Source organism: Eptesicus fuscus, chromosome 10 (assembly GCF_027574615.1).
Source record: "Eptesicus fuscus isolate TK198812 chromosome 10, DD_ASM_mEF_20220401, whole genome shotgun sequence".
In the NCBI taxonomy this organism is placed as follows: domain Eukaryota; kingdom Metazoa; phylum Chordata; class Mammalia; order Chiroptera; family Vespertilionidae; genus Eptesicus; species Eptesicus fuscus.
The window spans coordinates 79,580,416-79,597,027 of record NC_072482.1 but is presented as its reverse complement, the minus strand read 5'-3'; the positions used below and the strand labels follow the sequence as shown (position 1 = coordinate 79,597,027).

At 44.6% G+C, this 16,612-nt stretch overlaps 1 protein-coding gene across 2 annotated transcripts in view; it reads right to left on the bottom strand.

The window, feature by feature from the left end:
• Positions 1–15,921, bottom strand: part of PTPRK (protein tyrosine phosphatase receptor type K) — a 477,611-nt gene extending 461,690 nt beyond the window's left edge. For both annotated transcript variants that reach the window (XM_008138467.3, XM_008138476.3), the window contains exon 1: positions 15,558–15,921. In XM_008138467.3, the coding sequence (XP_008136689.1) occupies positions 15,558–15,654 (97 nt within the window). In that variant the 5' untranslated portion in view covers positions 15,655–15,921. The remainder of the gene's footprint in view (positions 1–15,557) is intronic.
• Positions 15,922–16,612: the final 691 nt, after the last annotated feature.

Sequence of the window (16,612 nt, the reverse complement as noted above, 5' to 3'; positions counted from 1 at the left end):
ATGCCTGTGCTTGAACTCAACCAAATCAACATGAAAGGAATGAGACAAGCTCTGTCATACACATCTTTTTATTTCCTTTTTTTCCATCCATTCACATCTTATTGAATGAAGGGGTCCCTAGCTTAACAGCCTAACAGGGATCCTAATCAATCATATGTATTCACAAATCAACTTTGCCTGCCCCAACAAGGTATTGTCCAAAAGAAAGTGCTAATAATTTAGACCGGTATCACCTATTTTGACAAGCTCAAAAATATATTACATTTGACATGCTATCACTAAAGTTTAAGTCTATTGCAACAGAGTATAGAATAGATATATCTTTTTGTCACTGCTCACATAAAAACAATACATGACGTAGCTGTAATCCCAGCAACAAATGGGGGCGTCAATAACAAAACAGTCTCCACCTCAAAGAAACCTCTTCCTGTTTGTAAAGCATTGGCACCTGAACAGGTGAATGCTGACATGACATTCTGCCGCTTTCCCCCCCTCCCTTTACTTGATACCCTTAATAAAACCGCATGCTCTTCTACAAAGTTGGCAACTGGGGAAGTTTATGACATAATTATCAGTGAGTGATGGGGGTGGGCCAAGTGCCTCAATCTCCTAGTATCCAGACCCTCTAAACTGCTGAGAGACTAGAAAAGATCTCCAATGGGTACTCAAGAGAATGGTTTGTACCTGCGGGGAATTCAAAGTAATGCCCATGGAGTCCTGTATCTAAGAGTAAGGAGAGAAAACGAGCCTCAAAGCAATTCCCAGGCCTCACCTGGGATCTGCATTCCTGAAAAGAACGGGCCAGGAAAAGACTCAATCTCCTCTGCTCAATCTCAAAGACGGCCTTCGGAGCACCGAGTCAGACCCAGCGCCTGGGTCTTCTGGAGACACCTGGCGCCGCACTTGCTGGTTTACGGATCTCTCCATCGCCTTCATGAAAAAAGGCTGGGAGCCACAGGATGAACCACCTGGGTTAGGAGGTATAGTTCCTGTGCATATTAAATTTAAATTCTCGACGTAAGAAACAAAGATTTAAAAAGTTTGAAACTGACAATTGCCAGGAAGCAAGATCTCAATCCTCCCAGGAATAACAGTTTTGCAGTTGTTGGTGTCTTATTTTTTTTGTTTTGTGTTTGCTTCTCTTTTGTGCATTTGAAATTAAGGACGGAACTAAGGAAGATTACATGAAGGTGGAAGAAAGCAAGGGGCGGGGAGTGGATTATAAGAGTATGTGGTTTCTTAGGATGGTTACCCCTTCTGTCATTTCAAAGCTGTGTTAACATATATGCACAGAACAATGGACAGGCCTGGCTTAAAAACTTTTCACTAAAGAATTTATAGGTCTGGGGCACAACTACTCATCATGACCTCCTCAGTTAGGAATTTATGATCTATAATAATAAAAGCATAATATGCTAATTAGACCGGATGTCCTTCCGGGCTGCAAGGGAAGCACCGGTGCAAGGGAAGCACCGGTCCTGGGTGTCGGAGGGAAGAGAGTGGGGGAGGGAGGGGGGAGGGGCAGAAGGCCTACTCTTACACAAATTTCATACATCGGGCCTCTAGTGGTTGTTATAATAGCCTTGTTAACTCAAAAGGATGTTGCAATGCAACTGTCAACCTACTTTTGCCCACCCCTTGTATTAGGACCATCCAGTCAGAATACAAAATTATGTTAAATTGAAAATTATAAAAGCATTTTGTTAGGGTCACCAAAGGAGGAAAGCACGAGGCCAAAAGGGGCAAAGAATTATGATTTATTAGGTCATCTGGAAAACCAGATGGGCTAAGCCCCGAAATGGCACCGGCACTCACGGATAGGGAGTCGGAGGTTTTAAAGGACTCTAGGCCGGCTCTTTCTGGGCGCAGAATTCTCTGGGCGGGTCCTGAGGTGAAAGATAAAGATCTTAGCAAAGGGAATGTGGCCTAAGGGAAAGGGAATGTGGGTTGTGAAGTGGTCTAAAGATCATTTCCCAGGGGAGGGGGTACCCGTTCAATTATCATTTGATCAGACCATACACATTTATTTTGGTGAGATTCAAACCTACAGTGCCAAGAGCTTCTCTGATAAGAAAGTGGATAATTATATCTGGAGAGCAAATATTTCCCTAACTATAACACATGAAAAAGGGAAGATTGTTCCCATTACAGCCAGAAGAGTGGGAGTAAGAAGGTGAAAGGGTACAGAAAATCTGTAGCTTGAATCAAACATGAAATCCTCTACACTGACTCTCCCAGCAGCAACTCTGCCCTTGAGCTTCCAGTGGTTGAAAGGTTAGGCACAGCCTCAGGCTCCACAGCACAGGATTCTAAAATGACTCTACCCTGTGGACAGTGGCTTGGGATTAAACGAATTTGAAACTACCTGGGCTGGCAAAGGTTAAATTTCAACAGCCAACTTTAAGAAGAAAGCAAAAAACGTTATCTGGAATTCATAGGTAAATGATGTTCTAAATGTCAGTATGCGTTTACTTAGCCTATGTCAGCCCCATGCAAACAGCCGCGCAGATCTCCTTTCCTCATTCTCTAACCTTTTTGGGAGAACAACATTCTTTAGGAGCTAAGGAGGCATCTCCTCTCATCCGATAACAGTATCATTTGGAAATCTGAGTGCTGTTCCCTGACTGGGTGTATCACTGGGATGGAATGGACCAGACACTTCTAGAAGGAATACAGATCGCCCTCTTCAGCTCTCTGGTCAACTCCCTTTTTAATCTTACTCCCCTGTTAAAAGTTTCATACTTTAGTTGGGATTCAGTCCCTCCAGGGGGTAAGCAGTTTCATGAATGCCCCACATTTCCCACCTCCTCCACACTGCCTAAAACTGAATGAATTTTATCAGTGTGCCAGGCACTCTGTTAAGCACTTTCATTCCGTATTCCTCAAAACAAACATCCAGGATAAGTACATGAATTTGTTCCATTTTACGGATGTGGAAGCTGAAGGCAAGTGGTTCGACTGTGTAGCAGGAATATGTTGTAACCAGTAGTCACCCGCAGTAGGCAGTCCGGTTCCTAAATCTGCGATCTTAAAAGTTTTATTTTCTGAGTGTCCTCTGCTCAAAGATAAAACGGGCACAAAATGGGACTGGCTCGACTAAAACAAAACAGTTTCCTAAATTTCTATTTTTGAAGCTTGGCAATGTTGGTTTTGCTTAGTAAACAATTTGCACATCTCCCAAATTAAATGTTCTCCTTAACTCACACACTGCAAGCCACGTGGGTCTCCTTTAACCCAGAGGTTCAAAACCTCCATTTCCTGGTAGGGCAATGGGTGTGTTTAAATGACAATACTGTTGCCCCCCCTTGAAAATGAATGACCAAAGCACCAGGAATGCAATTTGCCAGCTTCCTTACAGGTGCAAGTGCAGGTGCAGTTGCTGAGGGTCAAGGTCCACCCAGATGCCTGGCCACCCAGATGCCAGGCCTCCCTCTCTCACAGCTGCCCACTGCTCTGGACCACCCACTCCACGGAAGCCACAGGGAGAAGGCTGATAAGAGTCTGGACAACAGCAGCAGCTGATAAGCATCTGCAGGTCACAGCAGACAGGAATCTGCAGCCAAACAACCAGGGGCTCTCTGCATATGAATGTTCACACTGTGAATGCACCTCAACACGCGGTCCTCTAAGTGGGGCGCCTTCCCCCATCCCCCCCACCCACCCCCTCACCCCACCCTGGAAACCTTCCTGATCCTGTTTCCAGAGGGAGAGCAAGTGACTGGGAGCCTCCAGAAAGCACACACGCGCTCTCTCCTCCATCGATCTTGTTTACTCTGATTACTCAACTTCTGGGAAATTCCACTTGGTGGAATTTTACGACCACTGTGGCACATTTTTGCGTCCTTCTCTGGTAGGCTTCCAGCATTTTGTGGGTAGGCTCAAGGGTATGGAAGACTGCTGATGCACTGTATTAATCCTGGCAAGTTCCAAAGTGGGCCAGCAAATTGCAAGAGACAGGCTGCGCTTTGAGACCGGCCAAGACACAGGTGTATGGCCGGTTACAAAATAGCCCCGGGTGCACCTGTTAATCATTAGCTACGGGGCTGCTCAAAGGGTACCACTCCCTGCCGAGTCATAAAGTCACATGTGCTCCCAAAGCACAGGGACAATACCTGGCTCACCTGCCAGCACACCCAGGGCCTGACACAGCAGAGGCACATAATAGATGCTCAAATATGTGGGGGGTAGAAGAACAAATAAAGGGACACAAACCTTATCAGAATCATGCTCCCATTCACTGGGCAAGCCAGCTGAGTGTTTTTTAATCTCTTCATAAAAATATCCAAAAAGAGAAACTATACACACAACTTGCCATATAGCATCACAGCCCTTAAAAGATGTTTACCATTTTTCAATGTAATCACATAATCTTTACCAACATGAATTCGGGGGGGGGGGGGGGGCTGCGTTTTACGATAGAGAACAGAATCACTCATTGCTCGCAAGAACCTTGCTGACTCTTCTTGATCACCTCACTTTCCCCCAAAACTCAGATACGTAAACAATTTAGACAGGCAGTGTATAACTTAGGCACACAAATATACAAAGCCTCTATTGTTCTCATTTCCGTTCCTTGGCATATACTTTGTGCCTTCAATAACAATGCCTTTGTTACTAATATTTATCTGCCCAACAAAAATATTTACACATTTATGGTAGTTTACGATTATTTTTAAAAAGTACTTTCACGTGTATTACTCATTTTACCTTTAAAAGTGTCCTACTGAGTAACTGGAGAAGAGATTAAAATCACGTTGATTGTGATATTCCCATTTTAGTGATAAGGCCATTCAGGATGGAGCAGAAAGACATGACCTCCAAACTGCACAGCCTGAAAGGGACAGCTACCAGTAAGACTGGAGCAGTTTTACAGCAAGCCCAATGCGCTGAGCGAAAATGGTTTCGTACACAGATCTCTACACAAACGTGTGGCTCTCTCTGACGCAGGTTGCTGCCAACCCCTTCGCTGTGTATATTTCCTCAGTATTTAAAGGTGAGTTTAGATAAAGCAGCAATAATGAGTCAGCGCTGGATAGCACTGTGCTCCAACCTGAGAGGATATTAGACAAATTATTGCAAATGTCATCATTCAGGAGTCACAGCTATCACACCTGACAAAGCTATAACACGAGGTAAAAAAAAAAAAAAGTCAAAGAAAGTAGGCAACACACAGGAGAACAATAACAATTTATTAATTTTTCAGGGTAGGAGACAAAGGTGTGTAAAAATAAACCTCCAGTGATAGAAGGGAGAAAAACCTGCAGACGCCAATAAGCCTTCCTCCCCGAGCGAAGTCTTTTCCTCCTCGGTGCCAGGCCAGCTACTCTGGCCAGAGAAGGGCCATTAGCAGCCCTGGAAGTGCCTGGGGAAGTTACACTGCTCCAACCTGGCACAGCCACATCAGGGCCCCTGGTCCTCGTCACACCCAGCTTTCATAGACGTGTCTCTAACTCCAGGCCAGCTAAATCTCTCATTGGAGGGGAGCGGAGGGCTGGGCCAACAGCTGCTACTTCTCTACATTTTATTCATTATTCAGTGCCTCCTTATAGCCCCTCTGGCGAATATCCCATGTTGCTCAGATATCAGTATAAAGTTAGGCAGAAGAGAGAGGTGAGGAGGTCAAAATCATAAACAAGTTTTCCTCCACCTCTGGAGTTTTTCAAAATTAGTTTCCAAAGTGAAGAGTGACTAGGTTTTATTCAATTAGGATCATTTATCACAGCTTAGCTCATTTCTATTAAAAATACATGTATACATGCAAACAAGCAGTTCTTCTCTGAGAGATTAAATATTATCACCTCATATTTGGATTACTGTTCTAAACAAAGCCAATCATTAAGTCAGATCTGCATTTAGAAACAGTGTTTTACAACTTCAGATTGTAAAAGCAAAATAATTCAAGAAGACCTTGAAGAACAATTACCTATATAAATTACCAGTAAGCCAAAACAAGGTGTATGTGGTAACAACAATGACCTAAAAATAGAAATCTTGAGTTTGAACTCAAGTTCTTCCAAGCTGTATGACTTTGGGCAAAGTTCTGTCCATTTTTAATGTTGGACTTATTCAATACTAAGACAAGGAATATAATAAAATTTGTATTTTAAAACAGGGTTTAAAAGGGACCCCCCCAAAAAAAAAACAAAAAAAACCCTAAGTTATGAACAGCTGATCTGTAACGCCCATGTGCAAGTTGCCTCTTGCCTCTTCCTCTTCCAGCCCCTTCCCCTGGGAGACCAAGGCTGAGGCCACCATGTCTTCCTGATGTTACCACCTAGTGGTCCAGAGCTGAGAACCATCTGATCTATCTTTTCCCTACCGTCTCCTTCCTTCCCCTCAGCAGGGTTATAAATACCCACAGGCTCCCTAACTGTTTGGCGCAGTGGCTAGCCCATCAGCCTTCAGACTCAAGGGTCCCAGGTTCGATTCCAGTCAAGGGCATGTACCTTGGTTGCTTCCAGTCAAGGGCATGTACCTTGGCAGCTGATTGATGTGTCTCTCTCATCGATGTTTCTACCTCTCTATCCCTCTCCCTTCCTCTCTGTAAAAAAATCAATATATTTTTTTAAAATAAATTTTTTAAATAAATAAAATTGCAGTTGCACCTGCCTCTTGTTCCCAGTCCCAGTCCTCTGCCCCTCCCTCACTCCAGGTGCAAAAGCTCTCAATTTAAAAGAAGAAAAAAATACCCACAGGTGGCAACTTCCTCTTTCTTGGCTTTTATTGCTCCCGCATCATTTAACAAGCAGACTGTAGGTTGGTTGCATTTCCACAACCCAATCCCCTCTATGTTGACAACTGATGGTTTGATCCAAATTCCTCCACCACACTCCTCACCCCTTTACCTTGCCCCTCTCCCCCCTACCACCCCATCAGTCCATATGACCTGGATGAGGACCTACAGCTGAAGCCAAAATCCTAGTAAACTACTAAGCCAATCAGCACAGGGGACTTTCCCTCAGTCATGGGCTGGACACTCGATCCACTTGATTCAGAGTGAACCTCAGGGCCTTTTCAGGTGCAACCAGCACAGAAGTTCATATTTTCCTAACGGACTAGAACCTGGGATCTTGTGGCCTGGGAGCTGTTGAACCTACCTGGTCTCTAAATATGGGCCCTCAGAACAAAGCTCCTGGAGCCCTCCCGGAACTAAGTTGAGCAGGCATAGAGAGAGCATGTCCCAAAGGAATTATGTGAACTCCCAAGTCAAGCTCCATCTTGACTGTCGGCTGGAGGACAGGACACATTCCCCTTTTGTTGCAAGCAGTCTGGGTTGCACTTTCTGACAACATGCAACCCAACACATGTCTAATGGTCACACATGTGAATATACTCAATAATGAATTTGGCTCTACTAGTTCCTCATGCTGTCATCTAAGGCAAGTTATTACTTAACTTCTCATGGCCTCAGTTTGCAAAATGAAGATGCTTTCAATATCAAAGAATTATCATGAGAAGTTAAAATTATGTAAAACATTGATCATAAGACCTGGGCAGGTCGTAGGCACTCAATAAATGGCAGCTTCCATTGTTTTTGCAACTGCTTTCAGGAAATCTCTGCTCTCCAACGTGTAAGAGAAAAAATAAACTGGATTATTGCTGACAATAATAAAATCAGAGAACTAATACAAAAGTCTAGAAAAAGTAAACAAGTCAAAGCCTTCAGACACTAAGGCCCTTGAACGTGTATGGAAGTACCTTTCAGAGCTCCTATCCGTTACCAAGTTCTCTAACACTGATCTGCCCACAATGAACCCTCTTCCTTTAAACACCAGTTTCTAACAAAGGTCAGTGTAAAAAGTCTTGCCTTGTAGTTTATTCATTAACCAGAACCATTGTTTTTATGTTTTGAACAATACAGTTTAAGCAGGCTTTCATTTACAGTATCAAACCCTAAACTCCAGCTCCCAATAACAGCACAATACAACCAACTACCATGGGTTAACATTAATTTACACTGCTTGTCTTCCATTAGTCTCTGCCATGACCGTGTCGTTATGCCAGTATTTTCTGAATCGCTAGCAAATGGCAAAAACAAATACAGCGGTCGTGATTTAATCAGACTTCAATGTTGAAACAACCAGCAAATGTAGACACATTTAGAATAGTAAATGGTAGCAAAACACACTTACAGGCTCATTAATAAGGAGGCAATTAGGTCTTCTGGGAGAATTCATTTCCCAAAGAATGCTAAAGCAAGCTATAAAATGCAAGTAAAATTGTGTTTTGACATGAATAGTGTGCACTGTCTATTACATCATAATTTTTCTCTTGAGAGAACTGACAAGAATCTCTGTTCTTAAATATGAACACAAAACACAGCAAAAAGAACACCAGTGATAGAGAGTGTATTCTGTCTAACTCCTAGTCACTGTATTTGGCCTATCAACGAGTTCCTTATTACAAAGACACTTAAATTATCCTTAGGGGAAAAGAAAGAAATATAAAACAAGAAACTGCTGCTACTAGTAATGTCAGAGGAAATACTATTTTCTGTATCAACATATCAATGATGAGCATATATCATGTTTGGCTCCTTGGATAATATGCTTACCTTCAAATATGCTTATACAACAAGTTTATAACCAAAACTATTTAGCTTTATTTTTATTCTCTTATAAAAATCCTTCTTTCAAAACTGTCCGTGTACTCTTTAAAAACCTGCATGGTATTGTTGTTTTGATGTGTCTAGGGTGTTAAATTATAATTAAGTAAATACTGATCCGAAATATAATTCCAGGGAAATTTGTTTCATGTTATAATTAATCCTTTCACAATACTCTTACAATTCTACAGTAAAGTGCATGTGGCAATTATTTTCAAGCTGAGTTGGTTTTGTGTGTGTGTGGTTTTTGGTTTTTTTTTGTCATCCTAGTGTTTCTCAAAATTATATGTTCAAGCAAATCACCTGAAGATTTTATTAAAATGCAGAGTCTGGGTGGGCTCTGATAGGTCATCTACCACAAGACCATCACAAGTTTGAAAACTGCTGGTCCACTAACCACACAATTCAAGTCGCACAAGTCTAGGGCCCTTTGCAATTGAGGGGTCCAATGACCATGAAGGTATCAGCTATCACCCCCTAGGTGGGCAGTGAGGGCGCCTGGAAAGGCTTCCTCTCTACTCTTGAATGTGCTCATGGACCTAAGGCGAATCATGTCAAGGACCTGTGTCCAGCCTGCCACTTACAGCTGCTAAGTCACACCACTGCCAAACAAGGATTAAGGGTATTTCTGTAGCTGGTCAGCTGCTGCCCTGGACCGGGTTTGGAGAGTCAGCCTACAATCAGCTGGTTAAGGAGCAGGCTGCATTGGGAAGGGTTTATATAAATAGATTTCCATCTGGAAGAAGATTTATTATATTTTCATTAAAAGTAGAGCATAGTACACTATAGTAAATACTATACTGTATGGTTCACTTATCTTCCATTTCAGTTTTTTCATCTAATTAAGAAAATAATTAAGTCCAATATTCTTTTCAAAAATATAAGTATAGGGGCTTGACCCCATCTCTAGATGTCCTTAGCTTCCTTGTAACCTGAACCTTTGGACAATGAAGTTCTATCACTTTTAAGATGTGTGTGTGTGTGTGTGTGTGTAAATACTTATTTACATCTTTCACCTTTCCCAGCAAATAAATGCAAACAAACTCAACTAGGCACTGTTTTATTTGGCTTTATTTCCAAGTTCCTCTTAGTAAAATAATTTCTAGAATGATACTTGTAGAAGGTTCTACCAGCACTTCCCTGTTCATCATTTTTACTAACAGAGCTCTACAATCTCATAAAGTGGAAACATGGATTATTTCATTAAGGACTACTTACTTTGCTCCTAAAACAATGGTAAGTGACAAAATAAGCCACTTGTAATTTTTATAGATTATCAACATACAGAGAAGAATGCCAAAACATTGGGACTGAGTTAAGTGGGAAAATGGCAATGTTCCACAACGTGATCAATGCGATCCTTACATCCCGAACTGATGTTTCCCCAGAACCTCAACAATCTGACAACCCTCAACAAAACTCGGTTTTTTTAATTATGCAAACTCAGTTGTATTACTAGAATATTAGCTGCAAACCAAAAGAATTCCCACCAGAATGCCATAGGAAAGCAAACATAGCTCTCACAACAGAATCTTTATGGAACCAATAAAACCTTACATGGGGAACTATGTTTCTTTAAGAAAATTTTTCATAAACACATTTTCATTAAGATGGAGTTTAAAGTTTACAAACTACCTCCAGAGTTTGCATTGATATCAAACATTCAAACATAATTTTTAAAATGTTTTCCAAAGCAAAGCTGTATGTAACTTATCTCATGTATCTCAAAATACCCAGCAATGTGGCACTCAAAATTTCTATTCCCATTTACAAAAAGGAACTTAAAGATTCTCTTCCATTCAGAGCTATATAAGCACAAACAAATACATCTTTTGTGACATTAAAAGATTATTTTATGGATGTGCAAGTTTCTTTTTGGCTCTAATTGAAATAAAAATTAGCCTGATTGATGTACTTACTCACTTACTTTGTCATCAAATATCAGTTTGAAACTTGTCAAGATATGATAAAATACCACTATTCAGTAACTATGACAAACATGCGTTTTGATGAAAAAACAAGTCAAAAGCAATTATAACCGTTTTAGGCAAAGAGAAACACCATTTGATAGAGGAACACAAGCAGAATATACATGATCAAAGGGGAGAGTGAGAGGAATACAAAGAAGGAAATTTTTAGAAATGAAAGTGTTTGGACAAAGGCAAAGGATGATTCCAATAAACAAATCAAAATAGGTCTTTTTTTCCTCTTTAGAAAATTAAAGATCAAACACACACACTCACACATGTGCCCACATACCCCAGCATCCTTTGTTTTTCTCTTTAAGCACAATCTGTAAACTTTCTGTTTCCTGCTCTTAGTCTTCCAGAATCCCTGACTTCCGGCCCTGCATAAAGAGCAAGTAGGAGAAATGGGAACAGCAACAGACAGATGACATCAGCATCTTCTGTTCCTCTGAGGAGCAGATGCATGTTTAGCACGACTTACACTGTCTTTAATACCACCCTGAGCAGACCTAGAATCCTGTACTTCAAAAGGACTAGAAGGCAACAACACAGTTTCTCTACATAGGACCCTATTACATGAAATAAACATTTTAAGGCCAGAATAATGTGTAGTAAACCATCACTGCTAAAAATATAAGATTTGGTAGGCCCGGCCAGCGTGGCTCAGTGGTTAAGGGTCAACCAGGAGGTCATAGTTCGATTCCCAGTCAGGGAACATGCCTGGATTGCGGGCTCCATCCCTAGTGGGAGGTATGCAGGATGCAGCTGATCAATGATTCTCTCTCATCATTGATGTTTCTATCTCTCTCTCCCTCTCCCTCCCTCTCTGAAATCAATAAAAGTATATTTAAAAAAAACAACGATTTGGTAGGAGGATTGGTGTTTGCTCTGGGTAGTGGTTGAGTCATATTTTAAGAACGCCCAGCACTAAAAGGTATTTGGTGAAAACAAAAAGACTGATTTTGTGTATGTGCATGTGGGGCTTTGTTGCTGCCAGAGAAGAGTGGGAAGGAGTGTGGGAGAGGGGAGCAGTGGCACGGGGCCTGATTTATCTTTGAAATTCACATTTATGAATACAAAGAGAAGAGCTGTCAGCAGCACACATGCCAAAGCCCAATTGCAGCCAGAGCTGCCTCTGCCGTCTGGGTAGGCCAGGCACAAAATGACATCTTGCAATCTAGGAAAATCAACAGAGTGGAACAGAAGAAGACCAGGCAGACAAAAACCAGTCCCGGAAATAACCAGGTACAAGGTACACTTTATTGCTCGGGATGAGAATTTGGAGTTTTAATGAATTGAGAGACTGATGGACTGTGGTCAGTCCAAACCAGAAGACCAAAAGGCAAACCTTAATAGAAGCTGTCTCTGATAGAATGTCCTAGTGGGAAATACGTGTAAGAGAAATTAACCTCACCTACGAAGACATGGAGGAGTCAGATCCTAGGAAAGGGGCCCGGCTCAGTGGCAGGGACTGAGGAGTCCAGTGAGTGCCTGCTTACACTGTGCCACGCCAGAACCAGATTCCAGGCAGGATCCTGAGCGGCACTCCAGGCTCACATCATACCAGAGAGACAATAGTCCCTCTCTAGGTCACTGGTAAGACTGCATCTAAAAAGCTGCATATTTTTCTCCACGCTGAAATGAAAAAGCTGAACAACCAACAGTTACTTGAACAAACAGCTAAGGAAATGGACTTAAAATATATTAGCTAGAATATATAGGGATGTCAGTAATGACTCTTCCCCAGATTTAGCTCAAGTAAAGATTTACATAAGGTAAGTAAAAATATAAAAATTAAAAGATAATTTTTCTCACTGTGAAATTATGGCCTGGCCAATCTGGGATGTTGATGTCTAATAATGATTAAAATAAGTGACTGGCCGAGTGGGACACAAACAGGAACTATCTGAACAGCCTATATTCACTAGGAGATAGTGCAGGAGTACCTAAAGACAGAAGCCAAGGCACATAGCTACTTTAATGTATGATTACAACAGAGACAGCTGCATAATGCTTTATAATTTACAGTGCCAGTTCACATAAATTATTTTATATGACCTTCATCAAAACCATGTGGAAAGGTCAGAATGTGTTTTATTATCCCCATTTTACAGATGGGCAAGTTGAGTTTCTAAGTTACCTCCTCTGTGACTGGGTTTGTCAGTCATCAGAGTCCTAGTACAGAAAACTTTCTTACATCATGGTATCAAGAAATGACAGTTATACAACCCAGTGAATAAACTTCAATACATCTTTGTGCTTCTATGCCTCAGTTCATTTTAAGTGAGAGATTAAGTTGAAAGAATATAAATATAAGTTGATATTTATAGGCAGTTCTGGTTTGAAAGAGGCTCACCGAGCAATAGTTTTACACTTTAACTCTAAAAGCTAAGACTAAAGTCACAATGATGAAAACATTCTTAAATTTGTGATCAAACAAAGTATACTGGATGAGTACCTACATCAAAGATCTAACAATCCTCAGTTTTTCAAAATTTGCTTTTGAAACTTACTACATTAGAAACCACATGATATGATCTAAAAGTGGTAAATTGGCCTAAATGGGAATGATTTGAAAAATACTCAAAACAGGTTATTTTAAAATTCTGTTAATACATATTCATTTTAGACTTTAAAGCACTTTTATTTAAATGTCTCTCAAAATAAAAGTTCATAATTTAAAGAACAATATCAGAAAATCAGCAAGAAATAGGACACCGCCAATCTCAATCTATGTCTATGCAACAAATCTGACAAAAGGCTGAATACAATAGGACACCAAATGACTTATGATAGCCAGAAAAATGCACTTTTTTTTTTTTGCAAAATAAACTTTTTTTTTTTTTTTTTTTTTTTTTGAGAAAGGCAGATCCACAACCTGACTTTAAACTGTGGCATCAAAGGCATTAATTTCTGGACATATATGTAAATCCTGAATGGCAAAATTTTGAGATACAGTTCAGGGGGAACTGCATATTAGGACTGCTCATTCTTCTACTTAACATGTAATGCAAGGTCAAATGTTTTGCTTTGTCTCTACAGAAAAGCCAGGCCTGTTTAGTCAAACGACTTGAACTGCATGCCTAGGGAAACAATTGTTCATTAGAGATATCTGATGAACATTCTGCTGGAGGAAATTTAATATTTACTCTCTCATTAAAATGGGTAAATAACATTTGAAAACAGAAGAAAAGTTTCCTTACTGCTGAAAAAACACAGCCATCAGCTGCTGAGACATTAACTGTTGCATCTGTGGAATACATGTAAGTTTAATCACGCAACTGGTAGAATTCAAACTTCCAATTAACAAACTACAGGCTTTTTCAAGTCTAGGCTCTCCGTGCAGGGATACACACGGTGAAGAAATCAATACCCACTCCAACTTGCCTGCATACAATGACTCTGAGATCAAGCAAGGTTCCAGGTCCCGATACTAATGGGCATTACATGTCACAGGTGCATGCAGGAATGCTTACTTCAGAAAGAATTAAATTAAGCCATCAGGTCATTCATTCATTGCATAGAGCTTGGCTGTCCTTTGCATGCATCACCCGTAGACACAGCTTTTCCCCTACACGCTGCATTTCACAATCTGCCTGAGTGAACAACGCCGGAATCCGCTAACTCCTTTTATAGAGTTCTAAAGAGGGGAGAGGGGAAGGAAGGGAAATAAACAGTACGCCGGATCCCAACAATTTGAGTTTATTTCCTGGAAACCGGGCAGCCAAAACACACGAGGGAAACAGACGTGTGCAAAGTAAGTTGGGTTCTCCGCGTCCTACGGCCTCCGCCAGGAGCGCGGCTGCTGCTTCCCCGGGCTTCCCCAGCGCCCCTCGGCCACCTCTGCGTCTCCATCTGCACCGCCAAACAGGCAGCAGATGCGCTCGCCAGCAAGGCTGAGCTGGGGGGGGGGGGGGGGGAGACACTGGCCCCAAAGTTGCCAGGATCGGCGGGAAGCAGACAGGCGCCCGGGAGCCCGCTCCCCAGCGTCCACCTGGTGAAACTCCAGAGCCCCCAGAGGAGAGAACGAAAGAAGCAACCACCGGGAAGGATAACAAAACTGGAAGGGAACACAGGACCGGACCGGGAGCGACGGGTTTTCCTGGACTCTAAGTGGCTTCACCAAGGGTTCTAGGTAACCCTAGGGACCGCGCCACGTCCCTCCTCTTTGGGGCCCTCCTAGCGGGCGGCAATCACTGGCGGTCCCCGTCACCCAGACCCGCTCCGGGAATGGCTGTGCTCCAACAACCGGGGGTCGGGCTGCCCGGACCCGGCTCCCGCTCCTCGCCGCCCAGGACCGCTCGGTGCGGATCCTTCGGCTCCGGTTTCAAAACATGCAATGAACACACGGAACCTACTCCGCTCCGTGCCCTAACGCACAGGACAAAGCCAGGAGCTGCCCGACGCCGGGGGAGGGGAGGGCGACGGGGGGAGGAGGGACCGGGAAGTAGTTAGACAATAGTCAGGGGAGGTTATTCCCGGGACAAAAAGCACCTGGCAGAGCGCGCCGAGGTCAGTCCTCTCGAGCCTCCACGTTCCTGACAATGGCCTCCCGGGGAAATGTTTCTGAACACCCAGGTGGCAGACAGCAACCACCGTGCGCCACGGGCTACAGAGTCGCCGTCCCCGGAGTCGTAACTACTTTTCCCTTCCCCTCTTCCCCCAGCTCCGTGCAGCCTGCGCTGGACACCGAGGCTTCCAGTTCCCCAGGAAAAGCCCTGTCTCCCTCCCTCCCCGCACCGCCCGGCCAGCCCGCGCCCGGAGCGAGGAACAATGGGTCGCGAAGACAAAAGTTACCTGCGCCAAGCGGCGCCCAGCCCGGCGCCCCGTGTCCCACCTGGCACCAACTCTGGGGACATCTCTCCCTCTGCCTCGTGCCCCCGGACCCCGGGCCGAGAAAGCTGCCCCCAAGTCCCTAGCCTCTGGCCCTGGCCAGGAGCCCTCTGCACCCCTCCAGGGCCCGGGCAGTCATCGGGGCCACTCACCTGCGGAGAACTGGCCGCGGGCCGACCCCAGCAGTGGCCCGGGGGAGAGGAGCAAGAACGCCGCCAAAGCAGGCAGCGCCGCCGCCGCTGTATCCATGTCGACTTTGGGAAGAAGTTTCAAGCAGCTTTGCAAAGAGCTGCCCGGAGGATCGCAGCGAAATCCACGACCGGGGTGCCGGCCGGGCCTCGCGGGGTGCGAGCGGGGCGTCCCCAGCCGCCCGCCGGCACTTTTCCCGTCTCGGCGGTCGCCAAACTACCTCTGGGGCGCCGAGGTCGCTCGCGTCGCCGGTTGGCCGCGGCGGCAGCTCTCCATGGCTCGGAGGAGGCTGCGCCTGTTAGCCAAAGAGTTACTTTGCTCGGGGAGGGACGGGGGCGGAGCCGGGGGGTGACGTAGCCCCGCGGGCTCCGGGCGCTTCGGAGGAATGCGGGCTCGGGCGCGGCGCCGCCGCCTCCTGCCGGAGAGACGCGCGCTAGCCGGGCCGCGCGCCCCGCGCCCCGCGCCCCGCGCCGCCTTTGTTCGCGGCCCGGCCCCGCCGCCCGCCGCCGCTCGGAGGGAGCGCGGGCGGGGAAGGGGACCCGGCCGGGTTCGCCGTCCACTTGCAGAAAAGCAGAGTTTGAGATGCGCGAGTTTGGTAAGCGGGGTGGCCAGGCCACGGAGGGCCCGCGCGGACAGATCGCCGCCGCCGCAGCCAAGGCGCGCGGGGGTCAGGGTCCCCAGGTCCCCAGGTGGAGGTCCCACCGGAGCGGCTGCGCGCAGGAAGGGGCGGGAGTGCAGAGCGCCCAAAGAAACATCCACCTGCACGGATACCTCACTGCTTCTTATTCATGTACTCTGGAACAAGACACCTTCCCCCATAGAACGCGTACTGTTCCATAGCCCTATAAAAATAAAACTTGAACCAAAATAAACGTACGGTAACTTTCCAGTGTGAGCAGCTGGCCCGTCTCCTTCCTGGCTTATTTGTCATTTGCAGGATATTTGGACTTGCTCTCTGCTTCACTGACTTCGCTGTTGTTCTGAAACCTTTCGGCCTCGTTCCACTTCTTCCCTCGGG